This window comes from Corvus moneduloides, chromosome 5 (assembly GCF_009650955.1).
Source record: "Corvus moneduloides isolate bCorMon1 chromosome 5, bCorMon1.pri, whole genome shotgun sequence".
NCBI classification, from domain to species: Eukaryota; Metazoa; Chordata; class Aves; order Passeriformes; family Corvidae; genus Corvus; species Corvus moneduloides.
In genome coordinates, this window is record NC_045480.1 from 74429292 (window position 1) to 74443372 (window position 14081).

Below are 14081 nucleotides of genomic sequence, written 5' to 3' on the forward strand. Positions count from 1 at the left end.
TGAAGTTCAAGTAATTTCAGGTATTACACCTGCCCCTAGGCCAATTCTTGTGGTTTTAGAACTATGTTCTCCTCCCTTTCAGAAGGCCTTTCTTTCCTTTGTTGTGGTGCGAAGTGCCCACGCAAACAGGGGAACGGAGCGCGCACGGGGAAAGCAGCGCCTCACCAGCTGCCATCAGCCTGCAGAAACCAGTCCGGGCCAAATGCTGGTCCCTCTGAGCAGCAGCAGTATCAGGGGTTCTTTGCAACAAGAACTTTAAACATATTCAGTCGGGAGACTTCTTTTTTTTTTTCCTTCTGTGTGTGTCTTTCGTTTGGGGTTTTTTTGCTGTACCCCTATAAATACAATGCAGACAGCAGCATCCTGGTAGTTTTTAGGAACTTGAAAAACATTAACCTGTGATTTGGGCTGATAGGCAAGCCTCTGAGGCAAATGGGTAGGATCTGTGGGTTCGGCCTCTCAGGACCAGACCCAGAATTTGAATTTTCTGGCTTCTGTCATCGCGTGTCTCACAGCGGTGCCATGCATGTGAGTGACCTGTGTTCGCAGTTGCCTGCTGGTCCCTGTTTCTAGAACACATTGCTTCAGCATGAAGAGCTCTGGCATCCAAGGACAGGCTGTGCACAATTGGCTTTTTGGCCAAAGAGCAATGAATCATGGCTGTGAGGCTGTGAGGAAGAGTGAGATTGGTTCTTTTCCTGCCCAGATTTGTGTCCACTGTGGATGTACCCCCTTAGCTTGCTTGGCTTGTGCTAGCTTCGAGCTAGATGTTGTGTTTAGTTCTTGCACCTGCTGTGCTCTTCCTGCTTAAAAAATACAGAAAAGAGATCAAGTGGCTACTGTGCAGTACAATTACGATGTGCAGTGTGCAGATTGGTGGGTTTAATATCATGAGACCCTCACGTAAGTTAGGTCCTGAGTATGCAGCACTGCTGTTTCTACAGAAGTTCTTGATTTGAGCGGCTGATAGCTTTGATCAGTGGTGAACTTGCTGCTATTTTATATCAGGTTGCTAGCTGCTGTGACCTTACCTGCTTTGCTAAAAGAATTAGTAAAACCAGTTTGGCCCCGGGTCCTATGCTCTTTGAAAATGGAGAACCGCATCCTATCTTTTCCTTTTGCACAGTACACAAATTGGTAACTAGGAAGCAGCAGCCAAGTGAAAGGGAAGGTGGGAGAAAAGAGAAAAATCTGGTTTCCAAAGCTGTTTCTGATGAGGAACTTGTTCGTTTTTCCAGCTCCGAGTGAACTTTTGTAGCTGGGCCGTGAACCAATGGGAACAATGTTTGCACTGGAAACGCCGCTATGTTCTTAACTGGGCCCTGTCACAAGGGCACCTCTTTAATATCTCCTTTAAATGATGGCTAATGGTGACTGTATAACTAAATAGTCCTTGTTATTGCATCCTTTTTCACCCGTGGGATAGATTTGGCAGTCCATAAAAATGTCCGGGCATCCTCTATAAAGGTAAACGCACCACATGTTAGCAGACTCATTCCAGCTTATTGATGCCTGAAATCCCCCTCGTGACAGCAGTCTATTAGTGCCGGCGATATCTGTCTTCACAGACCTACTGCGCTTCCTTACAAATACTTTCTTAATGCCAGTCACAGGCTGTGCTTGCAGCTGTGGGTTGGTGCAGGGAGGCGAGCTAGCGTGGTCTGTGCCCCTAAGATCCAGCAGGTACGAGTAGTGCCACGAGCCGGGTTTGAGCTGTCGGTAAATAGTCTGGCATCCCTGGTACCCCGAAGAGGGAGTGCCAATTCGTGTGTAGAGTAAGGCATTTCTGCTTCAGGTCTGAAGAGACTGTACCCTTCTTCTCGCCCTGTCCCGGAGACCCCTGTTGTCATTTGCACACGAGACTAGGAAGGGGGGCTGTCCCAGCGCAGGCTTTCCCACGGTGCAGCTGGACTGTGGGTTTTATTCGGGTAAGGGGCAAGTGCACAGGTGACCACAGACTTGCCTGTGGGCCGAGGAGGCTGCTAAACCCGTTGCCTGTCCATGTAACTCTATGTACCTTCCAAATGATTCTCGACATGAATACAAACAGTGCCATGTCCTACTTGACGAGTATCTTTCTGCCCAGCTCGTGGCTGCTGCTTCAGTGCTCAATGCTGTAGGAGTGAGCAGTGCTAGTGGTGCAGTGGTGCTGTGTCTTACCTACTGCAATTCAAAAGAGCTCTGTCATGCAGAGCTTGGTCTTAAAAACTCCTCATCAGTCCGGCATTAACATCTGGTGGAGAGGAGCAGAGGTCGCTGTTAAAATCTGGCCTCCCGGTGTCTGGAAGGTAGCAGCGTGTAGCTCGGTTCCTCATATTTTTTCTTTCCTTTTACCTTCCTAAAACTTATCCTCTGGAATGATTTCCAGCAGAGTGTGTCCTAGGAGCCAAAAGACAAAGTTTCATTTCAGCGAAATGAAATTTTCCTGAGCAAAAGGTGGGTTGGTAGATATTTTAAAGCTGCATCTTCCTTGGCATGTCTGTCACTTTTAAGGGTAATTTCTAGCCCAGGGAGCACTTACTTCAGTGCAATGCTGACACCTGGGAGTCAGGTATCGGTGTTGCACAAGGGATGTACTGGACCCAGTACTCCCAAACTTTGATGGAACCTCAGGTCACGCAGTTGGGTTTCTTGAGGCGGAATCTGGTCAATCCACCAATGTCTGTGCTAGCCACTAATAGCTGTTTCCGAGATGATTTTGCAGATGAAAGATCTGAGAACTCAGAGCTGCTGAAGCTTGGACGTGGTTGTGTAGGAAAACAGCACCATCTACCGTAAGTGCTTCGTCTGGGCATAGAGTTCCAGGCCAGAAGTGGCTGCTGCAGTTTAGCTTTTAGCCGAAACGATAGACTCCTCCTGTGTCTGCCCCATGCTGTCTAGAATTTCTTCATAAACAAAAAGTAGCTTCTTTTGTCTTCCAATACAATATGCTAATGTAGGACAGGCAGGCTTTTTTAAGTGGCATTCATAATAAAAATTAAGATCAAAACTTAACGTACAGCGATGACTTAAATAATAACTTCTTGAACAGGTGCTCGTGAGACACCATGAATTCGTGCTCCTAAGACTGATCTACTCAGTGCTCTGCCAAATACGTATTAACCTCATTACCTTAGTGGTTATAAACCGTGCAGAGATCAGGTCCTCGTGTATGCTTAGTACAAGTGTAATCAAGAGCTGGTTTTGGCTTGAGGAATAAAAAGCGGGATGGAATTCCAAGTAAGTCTAGTTCCCTAGGCATCTGTAGCAGCTAGAATTTGGATGGGTTTGGTACATGAGCTTTCAGTGCTTGGAAACTTAACTACGTGCTCTTGTGTCAGATTGGGCTCAATGTGTAAACAAAGGTGTCTTCCTTAAATGATTTGGCCTTTTCACTGTTTTGGCCCTGTTCCACCAAGGAAAACCTGTAGTTTTTTTCCACAGTTCCATGAAGCAGTGCATCTGATAACTTGGGGAGAAGGGTTCTCTCTTCCTAGTGGGACCAGTTCCTGCTTTTTTAATGTATTGACTGGAATATTACGACAAAAATGTTCAGAAGAGGAGGAAGCTGCTTGGGTTGTTGGGGTAGGGATGGGGCAGCACAGGGAGAGTACAAGCTTTTGCCAGACTTACCTGAATGGCACTGGCCATTGGGATATTTGCAGGCTGGAGGCACAGAATGTCACACAAAACATGAAATTATCAAAGTCTAAGAAAGATCAGTACGCTTGTGTCATGGTTTGACACTGGTAAAAACGCTAGGTATCCACGAAAAATGTTCACTCACTCTTTTCTGCTATAGCTGAGCAGAGGAGGGGAAAAAAACCAAAGGGCTCATGAGTTAAGGACTGGGAGCAAATACTCTAAGGGCAAAACCAGGCTCAAATTTAAAGATATAAAGTAAATTTATTATTAACAGAGTCCGAGGAAGATAATGAGGAGTAAAATAAGCCTTGAAAACACCTTTTTCCCCCCCAGCCCCTCCCTCCTTCCCACCGACAGCGCAGGGAGACAGGGCGTGGGAGTGTTTGGTGAGTTTCTCACTCAGGATCTTTTTTTAGTTCGCTTAGGGAGAGGAGTGTCTCTTCTGTTGTGCCGTGGGGTCCTTCCCACGGGAGATGGCTCTCCGTGAACTTCTCTGGTGGGGTTCTAATTTCACGGGTAGCAGTCTCGCCCGACCTGCTGTAACCTGAGTCCTTCCCACCGGCAAAACAGTCTTCCTGAAACTGCCATAGTGTGGGTCATGTAGTCCATGGGGTGTAGTCTTTCAAGGATAAGCTGCTCTAGTTTGGAAGCAAGGGCCCTCTTTGTTTTTCTATTTCTGGAAGCAGGGGCCTTCTCTTTCTCTTCAGGTCTCCCCCTGGATTACAGCTTTTTTTAGCATCCGCCCGCTCCGGCGTGAGCACCTTTTCCCATGGGCTGTGAGAGAATTGCTCCATCCCCCATGGACTTCATGGGTTACAGGAAGACAGTTTGTTTTATCATAGTCTTCACCATGGCTTGCAGAGAAATCTTGACTCCGACGTTTGGAACACCTCCTCCCCTTCTTTCTTTCCACTGACCTTGGTGCAGCCATGTGATCTTTTTCCACATGTCCTCACTTCCTCCGCTTTCTCCAACTAGGCGGGAAAAAACCTGCTGCTCTTAAGTGCCATTGCCAACAAATTCCACCAGTTCAAAGACTTCTGCAGGATTTTGCAGTTCTGAGAAGTTTATTTCGTCTAAGTTCTGCGTTGGGGAATTGCTCGCCATGTTTCTGCCGCCGGCCACGTGGCCTGGCCGCCACTGTGCGGGCGCTGCCGGCCGTCACGGCACCGGCGCCATTCGGTGCCTCTCTTCATGCGGGGCGCCGAAAAGGGGAAGCCGCCGCCGCTGCCCTTCTGCCCGCGGCGCGGCTGGCTAGAGGCGGCCAGACAGGCAAAATTCGCCATGGGCTGTGCCGAGATGGTGCCGCCCGTGAGGCTGCGGCAGCCGCGTGGCCACATGGCCGCACCCGGCGCCGGAATGGTCCCGGCCGCAGCGCCTCGCCACCCCTGGGAGAAAGTGCACCTGTGCGGTTTTGATTTTTTCTTAAATCTGTAATGACCGAGGTGTTACCAACCTCTCTACTCGGGCCAGCAGCGTGTCCGTCTTGAGAGCCATCAATGATCGGCTCTGTCAGATATAGTGGAAGCTTCTAGCAGCTTCTCACGGACGCCACCTCTGTGGCTTCCCCCCACCACCACCACAAAACCAGGCTGTGTTAAACCAACACAGCTTGCTTGGGCAAGGGACTTCTCTAATTGTTTGGAGGGTGGGAGAGGTGTGGCGGGTCATCCCTAGTCCGTGGCCATCTCTGTGCTTGTCATTGCTTGGAATAACCCTTTGGGGAGAGGGTTTTGCCATGCCGTGGTGTCCAAAAAGCATTTAATTCTGCATGCCCTCATTTCCCTAATGCGTCGGGATGTTTCCAGCCCTTTGAGGGGCTGCAGACCATACCTTAACTCTACTGTACTTGAGTATTCCATACAGCCTGGTTTTACAGCTTAACATTTGGATCTATATTTCTTGTGCTCTGAAGGATGGACGTAACCGCAGCCCAACCAGGGAATTTTAAAAGAAAAATTAAACCTTCCTCTCGAGCCTTCCTATTGCAGTTCTGGGGGTTAGAGTCTCCCATGTGTTTCCCAGACCAGCATCCCTGGGTTTGGGCACGGTACCCGCGGTTAGGTCCACCTCCTGAATTTCGCAGTTGTGGAAAGCGTGCCGTCCCCCATGTCACTCCTAATTGGCACAGGCACATCCCAGGCATAAGAAGGGTTGTCCTTGGATTGTTTATCCCTGCACAGACACAAGGTGGGGTGTGCGACCCCGCTACCCCTCAAATCTGGTTTCTGGATTGGCTTTCCTTGGGCTACTGAGGATGCTCTAGTACCGTCTGCCTGCCTTCAGCTGTATTAGTAAATACCTTCTAACTGTGGCATGAAAATTGATGAAGTGTCCTAGATGGAATGAGTAAATGTACCTAGTGTAACTGATTCTTCTAGAGGGAAACTTCAGGCACAATTAGTATATGTATTAGTAGTACTAATTAGTATTAGTAGCCAAAAGGCTGTCAGAGCAGCCTGTGCATCCTCTGGATGACATTTTTAGATGCCGATATTCTTACCTAAGTATTTCTTTTTCTAGGGAGCCCCGAAGGGCAGGAGATGTATGTTTTTAACTTGACATCACTCACAGAGTCTGAAAACGTCTTGTCAGCTTCGGTGTATTATTATATTGGTGATCGGCTGCATGCGGAGTGGAACTGTTCCCAGTCCAGTGGCTGTTCTCATCACAGGCACGGGAAACCTGAAATTCAGATACGTCTTTCAGTTGGGACCTTTCCTTCAGTTGGGAACCCAACTCGGAGCCTGGGACATTTCCTCATCAATGTCTCTTCTGCTTACCAGGACATCCTTTCCTGGCAGTGGAAGGATATCACTCGGCTCCTGCATGAAGCAAAGCAAAACAACGAACTGCTGATCAGTGTTAAAATGGATCTGAGCAGCCATCACCCCTGGGAAAGGGCATCTTCTTCCTATGAACCCTACATCTTGATTTACGCCAATGATTCTGCTATCTCAGAGCCAGAGAGTGTTGTCTCTACTTTGCAAGGACATCGTCATCCTCTGGCGAGCGTCTTTTCCAAGCCAGAAAGCCACATGAGGAGCAGTGTCAGGAATCGCCGGAGAAAACGCTCTGCAAACATCCTGTTGCCATTGCAAAATAACGAGCTTCCGGGAGCCAAGTACCAGTACGGTGAGGACGAGAGATGGGAAGACAGAAAACCCTACAAGACCTTCCAGCCACAGTTAGCAGACAGGGCCAGGAGTAAGAAAAAGCAGAAGAAGAGTCATCTCCAGAAGACCCAGACTCTCCAGTTCGATGAGCAAACACTGAAGAAGGCGAGGAGGAAGCAGTGGAACGAGCCGAGGTATTGCGCCCGGCGCTATCTCAAGGTGGATTTTGCAGACATCGGCTGGAGCGAGTGGATTATTTCCCCTAAGTCCTTCGACGCCTATTACTGCTCAGGAGAATGCCAATTCCCAATTCCAAAGGTATGGTCTTTATTGATTCATTTTCACTGTCTGTTACCATGAACTGGGCATTTTTTTTCCCACATCAGTCAAAGGCAGCCGGTGCCGGTATGCGTTTGGATCGAGGACCTACGTGGTACCTTTGCCCCATGCAGCAGGTTAGAACAGCTAGTATAAAGATCAGCTTGCAGAGGTAATTAGAAAAACTTAACTTGCTATTAGTTTTTCATCTGGTATCCAAATTGCCATAAAACATTTCCTGAATAGTGCTTATGATGTGTGAACTTGTTATTAGCCTGTTTAACAAACAAAATACAAGCCAGATCTGGAAAATTGTTTCGTAGGCGGCACTTGTGCCCGAAAGGAGCCCAGAGCCCCACCACAGGCAGTGGGCACAACGCGCTCCAGGAAAGCCCTGTACCATGGGAGGCAAAGCTGCCCCAAGGGCAGAGAGCTCCGGGCAGTGGCGGGAGTGGTCGGGGCACCCGTGGAGTGTAAGAGTCGAGTGAGTTACTTGTGTGACTGACCAAGGGGATCCAACAGCAGTGGATCTAGGCCCACTGACTTTCAGAATATCCTCTGGTTTGTAAGAGTTGGTTTCACGCGAGTAGCAGGCGAGGCAGATGTGCTCCTAGCTCTGTGACCTAGATAGATGAACTCTGCTCCAAATGTCCAGTGACGTTCTTAGCGACATGTAGCCCCTGGAGGCTGCTGAAACCTGAGAGCAGGACGTGGGATTTGAGGCTGGCCTAAAATGAGGGGTTATGCACAAGTAACACCTGCAGGAAACATCAGTAAAGGCAGGGCTCTTGGACTCACTGCAGTGTTTCATTCCAGAGTTTTCATTCCTGCCACGGTGAAGCCAGAGCAGTTGGTTCCAGAATGTATCTGGCATTTCAGCTTAAGGAACCAAGGGAGTCGCCCTTTGAAAGTGATTCAGAGAGGAATTGCACCAAAGGGGATGGCGCTCAGACAAAGCAAGCTGAGGAAGGTGGGGTCCTCTCCTTGAAGGAGGAGATGACTTGCCTACCTCCAGCTGCAAAGGCAGGCTTTAAAGCTGAGGATCACAGGATCTGCCACTACTAAGACTGTGTTCGCAGAAGGGTACTCTGACCCTCAGACAAGAACAGACCAGTCTGTGCCTGTGGGTATATAATGTTCCCTTGCTGAGGGCAAGCTCCTAGAGTTAACAACCTGTTGGGTAATTAAGAACAGATGTGCTCCCCACACTCCAGATTTTCAGGCCTTACCCGTGCCCCGGTTCTAGTTAGCTGGTTTGACTGCTGTCAAACCCACACGTGCTGGGAGTGTGACGTGGCGCAGAGCTTGCGGGCTGGGCAGACGCCCTCCTGGTCGGGAATGAGAGCTCCTAACTGCCATTGTGTGCCCGTAACCCAGCTGTAATGACATTCCGCCGGGCAGCCAGGCTCCTGAGGGCCGTGCAGCTTGGCAGGTGTAGCCTGACCGCAGCTGGGCTCACTCACAGGCTGGGCGGTTTGGAGGCAGCTCGGCATTTTTATCTCCTGCTGCGCCCTCTCGGCCTCCCCTGCTTCAGCCCTTCTCTGAGCAAACTTCCGCCTGCTTTCCACGACCGCGGCTGGACGGAGCACAGGCAGCCCGCAGGCAGGGGCCTGACTCACCCCCCTCGTGCAGGGCAGTATGCAAGGAGATTTGAGTTTCCTGAGGAGCACAGGACTTGGGTTTTTGCTCTGCTCACGGTTAAATTCTTGCTGGCTGAAGCAGAGTTCTGCCAAAGCTGGTTATTCTCCAGGGCGCACCTGAAGGACCGGCGCAGCGTGCTCAGCACGGGCTGGGGTCAGTGAGGAGGATGTTTGTTCTCTGTTGTATGCTACCCACGTCAAACAGGGATACTTCTTTTAGGACAGCACGTGTCCAGGCTGTTGCCACTGAAAGCTGAGACCATGCTTGAAATCCATTCGGTGCTGCTCAGCTTGAAGTCAGTTTGGTGCAATTCAGCATTTTGGGGCTATGGATTCCATGTCTGAAGGAGAAGATTTATGATGAGATGTTACGTGGCATATTTGGAGACTTGATTTTGTTTTCAGTACTACTGGCTACAGGAAATAGGATCTCAGTAGGTGTTCTACCTTTGACCTGCGATCAGCAGGCTCAGGACAACTGTTGAGCTCCCAATTATTTTTGGGGAGAACGCTGCCCAGCAGCTGAGTAAGGGAACATGGCTGTGCTACCACAGCTTTCACTTCTTTCTGGAGGCAGAAATGATACAGAAATCTGAATTTTACGATAATCTGTGTTTTTAAATCCCTGGCTGCTACTGTTGAGGAGTATAGGTACTCCTGAATTCAAAACAAATCAACAGAAATGTCTTTCTTGAGATCAGCTTAGATGGAAACTTACAACTTTGTGGACTAATGTGCCGCGCAAACGATAAGACAAGCTGGAATTTCAGTTATTCCTGTGCTTTTTGCAGGTCCGTATCTAACCCTTAAGCCTGACTTTTTTCCCAGAAACAAAACACGTCTCGTCGCAGCAAAACTGCAAATCGACCACTTGGCCAAAATGACCTTGTTCTGTATATTTCTCAGTGACATGTGATGGGGTATGCACTGAACTGTGTTGATTCCCAGATTCTGTGTGTAAGAACAACTCTAAAAAGCAAACCAAAAGTCCTTGGCTAAAAGCTGTACCTTGTGCATTTTTCATGCCCACCTGTCTTTTGTACAGATACTTGGATCTGGAAGTGTTTCAGGGTTCAGAGGTAAAACTTTGTATTTTTCATTTCTCTGTGTTGGTGTTTTATTTTTATGAGCACCATAATGTTTTCTGGTTTTGTGGCCAAGCAGTTATCTCACCAGGCAGATCTGCTTTCTGTTCAGAGCACACCCAAGCGTGTCCCTTTTTATAAATTAAGGGGACTTTGTCCTTTGGAGTTTCTTCTCTGGAGGAAAATGTCATTGTAGTATGAGGTACAGCTGTCTTGGAGGCTCAGTTCCTCAGCAGTGCCACTGGCTACAGATGTACGCTACAGACGAGAAGCGATCGGCACGGAAGGAGGAACAAAACGGGAGAGCCTTGCACGAGCCCTGGGAGGAGCAGTCGGCATCGTGGCCTGAGGCGCTCCCGTTCTCTCCTTCACACGCGTTTTATCCGCTTTGGGTTTTTTCCTGATGCGCTTGTGTTCCGCTGCTCAAGCTTCCCAGCCCACGAGTTGTTTCTTTGGCTCCCCTAGCAACACAGCCTGTCAGCACGTGAACTGCCTCCCTCGCGGCCAGACGAGCTGTAAGACCGAATCGCAGCCTGTGTGTAACTTAAATCAATCAGGAGAGACCACCTTGACCTGTAGGTTCCCCTTGGGCAGGCAAATCCCACAGGGAGCCCGAGGTTCTATCCCCAGCAGGGAGCTGAATGCAGTGGATGGACTCGGCATCTGGGGGCCAAACGAGCCAGCCCAGATTCATATTCCCTGCTGCTGGCTCGGGCCAGCTACAATGGCTAATGGCAAGAGTGGAGGGCAAACAGATGTTCCAGCTGAGGGGTCTCTGCAGGGCCCTTCAACAAAGCAATTTTATTGTAGAGTGCATGAGTCCATTGCAATGCGGGTGCAGTAACGTGGTCTGCCATATCTTTATCTTGCAGGCCATGAAGCCATCCAACCATGCCACCATCCAGAGCATTGTGAGAGCTGTCGGAGTCGTCCCCGGCATTCCTGAGCCTTGCTGTGTTCCTGACAAAATGTCTTCTCTTAGTATCTTATTCTTTGATGAAAACAAAAATGTGGTTCTGAAGGTGTACCCCAACATGACAGTGGAGTCCTGTGCATGCAGATAACACCTTGTGAGGCCTTTTGGCAGTGCCAGGGTGATCACTTGCTGTTTGGGGAAGGGAGGTGGATGGGGGTCTCATCATACCTACTTTATGTTTGCACTGCCAATGCATTTCCTTTGGACAAAAAAGAAAATGTAAAGAAATCCAAACAATGAGAATGGAAATGGAATGGATTCCAAATAGCAATTCCAAGGCAAGTGAATATGAACTTCATTCGTCTGTACACAAGCCTTGGGAATGGGACCTGACCGTACCTGCTGAAATCGAGAGGTGAAAGAAGAATCTGCAGATTTTTGAGACTGCCCGAAGAACATAGTGATCTATTTTTGTACAAGATTCTGGAAGCAGCACAAGCTGTTAATTCTTATCTCTGTTCTTATGGTAACTAATGGCGGGGGGAGATTAGAAATGTAATAGTCTTCATTTTAAAGCTAAATTTCTTGCCTTAGGTTTTAGAGTAGTACAGCAAGGCAGCAAAACAAATCTGACATCCTAAAAGCGTAGATAACCCTACCTGAACATGCATCTCCTTGGTACGTTACCCACCTTGTGAGCGAGTTCCTTTTCATCGACATGTTCTTTGTAAGTCAGGATTTTGGAGCTCGGCATCCCTGGGCAGAAGAGCTCAAAACAGGACTGCTGAGTACATAACTCTGATTTCTTAAAGGCTCAGTCTTTTCTTTCATGGAAAACTTTTCCTGTTATGGAAGATCAGCAGGCCAGGGGTGTGAAAATACCACACTCAGTGAAGTGTCCGAGTGACTTATTCACAACGTATTCTAGAACACGCTTGCAAATGATCTGTGGGTTGTCTGCCTGCAAGGATGTTGTAGCCAGGTTGTGGAGTGGCCTCTTCTCCCAGGTAACAAGCGAGAGGACCAGAGGTCATAGCCTCAAGCTGCACCAGGGGAGGTTCAGGCTGGACATTAGGAAGAATTTCTTCATGGAAAGGATGGTCAGGCAGTGGAAGGGACCAGGGAGGTGGTGGAGTCACCCTCCGTGGAGCTGTTCAGAAAAGGACTGGACAGGGCACTCAGTGCTCTGATTTAGTTGGCAAGGTGGTGATCGGTTCTTCCATACTTTGGGGGCCCTGAACTCAGCAGCAGCAGAGTGTCACTCCGGGGGCAGGGCTAGTCCCAAATATTGGCACCCTTGACTGAGGAGAGGCTTGTGAGTTTGTAGGAGACTGATGGGTTGTTTAGTGGCTCCCTTTTCCTTGTAAAACCAGCGTTTTTAAATGATTTCTGGTGAAAGATTTATCTGTGTACAGATTGTCAATTAAGAAAAATGAAAATCACCTCCAAAAAAGAAAAGTTATTTTGTATATGGAAAGAAACTTTTACAGATGCTTCTAATTTATTTTATATCTGTGGCCCTCTTAATGTATCTTTCTTTATCTCAGCACTCTTTAAACCGTGCAGTTTTCTCTGTCAGTGCAAAGATGAAGCACCAGGACTGTGGTGGAGCTCCAAAGGACAGGTGCGACCACAGTGTGAAGGGCATGTTTCACTACTGATGGATAAGCTTGTCTGATCTGTATGGTTTTCCTTCAGTAATATGGACATTCTGCTAGGAACTCTGGAGAAATATAAAATAAAATCACTTTTTAAAATGAAAATCCATGTTTTCTTGTGTGGCATTCAGATGTTTCCAAGGCCCGTCTCCCCGCCGCGGGGTCCCGGGGAGGGGAGGAGCCCCGGCCCAGCCGCTGCGCTGTGTCACGCGGCGCTGGCACCGCTGAGCATGCGCAGTGTTGTGCAAAGGGCAGCGCATGCGCAGTGACGCGCTGACGCGTCCTGGCGGGTGTAAGGGCGGGGCGGAGCCGGGCAGCGCTGCGCATGCGCACTGGCTTTACGCGCGCAGTGCGGTGCTCGGCGGGCGCCGTTCCGCGGGGCCGGCCCGGCCGTGCGGGGCCGCCGCGGTGCCCCGGAGCGGCTTGGAAGCGCCAGGCGCGGGTCCCGGCCGCGGCAGCGGCGGGCGAGGGTTGTGCTGACAATGGAGGAGGGCGGCTGTTGCTGTGGCTGCAGCGAGGTTGAAGGTGAGCGGAGAACGGCGACGCGGCGTGTGCCGGGAAAAGACCCGAGGGGGGGCGGCCCCGGAGCAGAGCCGGGCGGGAGCGGGCGGCGGGGGCTGCGCGGGCTGAAGGCGGCGCGGGCGCGGAGCCGGGGAGGAGCTGCGGGGCTGGGGCCGGGGCTTGCGGGCGGCACGGCGGGACCTCCCTGCAGAGCCTTTCCTGGGAAACAAAACCTGGAGTTTGTCCCACCTCGGCCCCGTGGCAAGGGGCAGCGGAACCGAGGGGAGCAGCGCCTGAGCAGGGGCGGCAGTGTGCGGGCGCAGGGAAGACGCGGCTGGTGCTGGAGCGAGAACGTGCAGGTTTCTTACATTTAAATGAACGTGGAAAGCAGGGAGAGAGGTGGCATAAGAGCAGTGTGGGTGCTCGGGCAGGTGAGACGGGACTGGGGAGGGAGTCGCTTTCCTGAGCTCCTGAAGTTCCGCTCGACTCTCTCAGGAGCACTCGTGAGAAGTTTCCCATTTGGAATTGGGCTCCTGAAGAAAGGAACCTGAAACTGCTGTTTCTGATAAATCCGTAAGTATGGGAGGCCATTTGAAGCTTGCTGCTGTAAGCAGCCAGTAACTCCCACAGATAGTCTAACTATTAAAAATTGCAACTTTTGTTTTCTCTGCACACAAACGACTTGGCTGTCTCATACAGGGCTCACTGAGGCTGTGAATTGCAATCCAGAGCATCTTCAGGCTCCTGGTGCTGAGAGCTGTGGCGTTTGGTGTGCAGAAAACATCCCAGGCTGCCTGACTTGGATTTGGATGTGCATTTCTGCAGATCCTCAGAGTGGGAAAAGGCCAAGAGGGTGGTGGGAAGGATTTTCTCCCAGGCCTGGGCATCCTCAAGACACCTCAAGGCTGGTTTTTAAATGTTGGTTTTCTTTGTTTCCCAGCCCAGGGAAAAGCTGGAGAAAAGGTGGAGAGAGTGGCAAGCGGGAATCCCATGTTTAGATCTGCCCTTGGATTCCAGTTCCTCCTGGGGGGTCTGTGCTGCCCAAAGAACAAAGGAAGGAGATGTTGGAGTACCTGTTTGTTCCCCTGTTGAGCTTGGAAGAGATGCTGAGGGTGAAATTCCAGGGAAGCTGCGCTTGCAGAGCGACTGGAGTGTGAAGCAGTGGCAGCTGTTTGCCGTGGACCGGTTTCCCTCCTTCACTTCGGTTCCCTGGTATAACAGCT

The 14081-nt window shown here is 50.0% G+C and overlaps 1 protein-coding gene across 4 annotated transcripts in view; it reads left to right on the top strand.

The window, feature by feature from the left end:
• Positions 1–12462, top strand: part of BMP3 (bone morphogenetic protein 3) — an 89452-nt gene extending 76990 nt beyond the window's left edge. For 3 of the 4 annotated variants that reach the window (XM_032110539.1, XM_032110538.1, XM_032110537.1), the window contains 2 exons: positions 6148–7058; positions 10656–12462. In XM_032110539.1, coding sequence (XP_031966430.1) covers positions 6168–7058; positions 10656–10847 — 1083 coding nt within the window. In that variant the 5' untranslated portion in view covers positions 6148–6167 and the 3' untranslated portion in view covers positions 10848–12462. Of the gene's footprint in view, positions 1–6140; positions 7059–10655 lie in introns of all 4 variants that reach the window. The other variant, XM_032110541.1, reaches the window with a different exon arrangement.
• The last annotated feature ends 1619 nt before the right edge of the window (positions 12463–14081 follow it).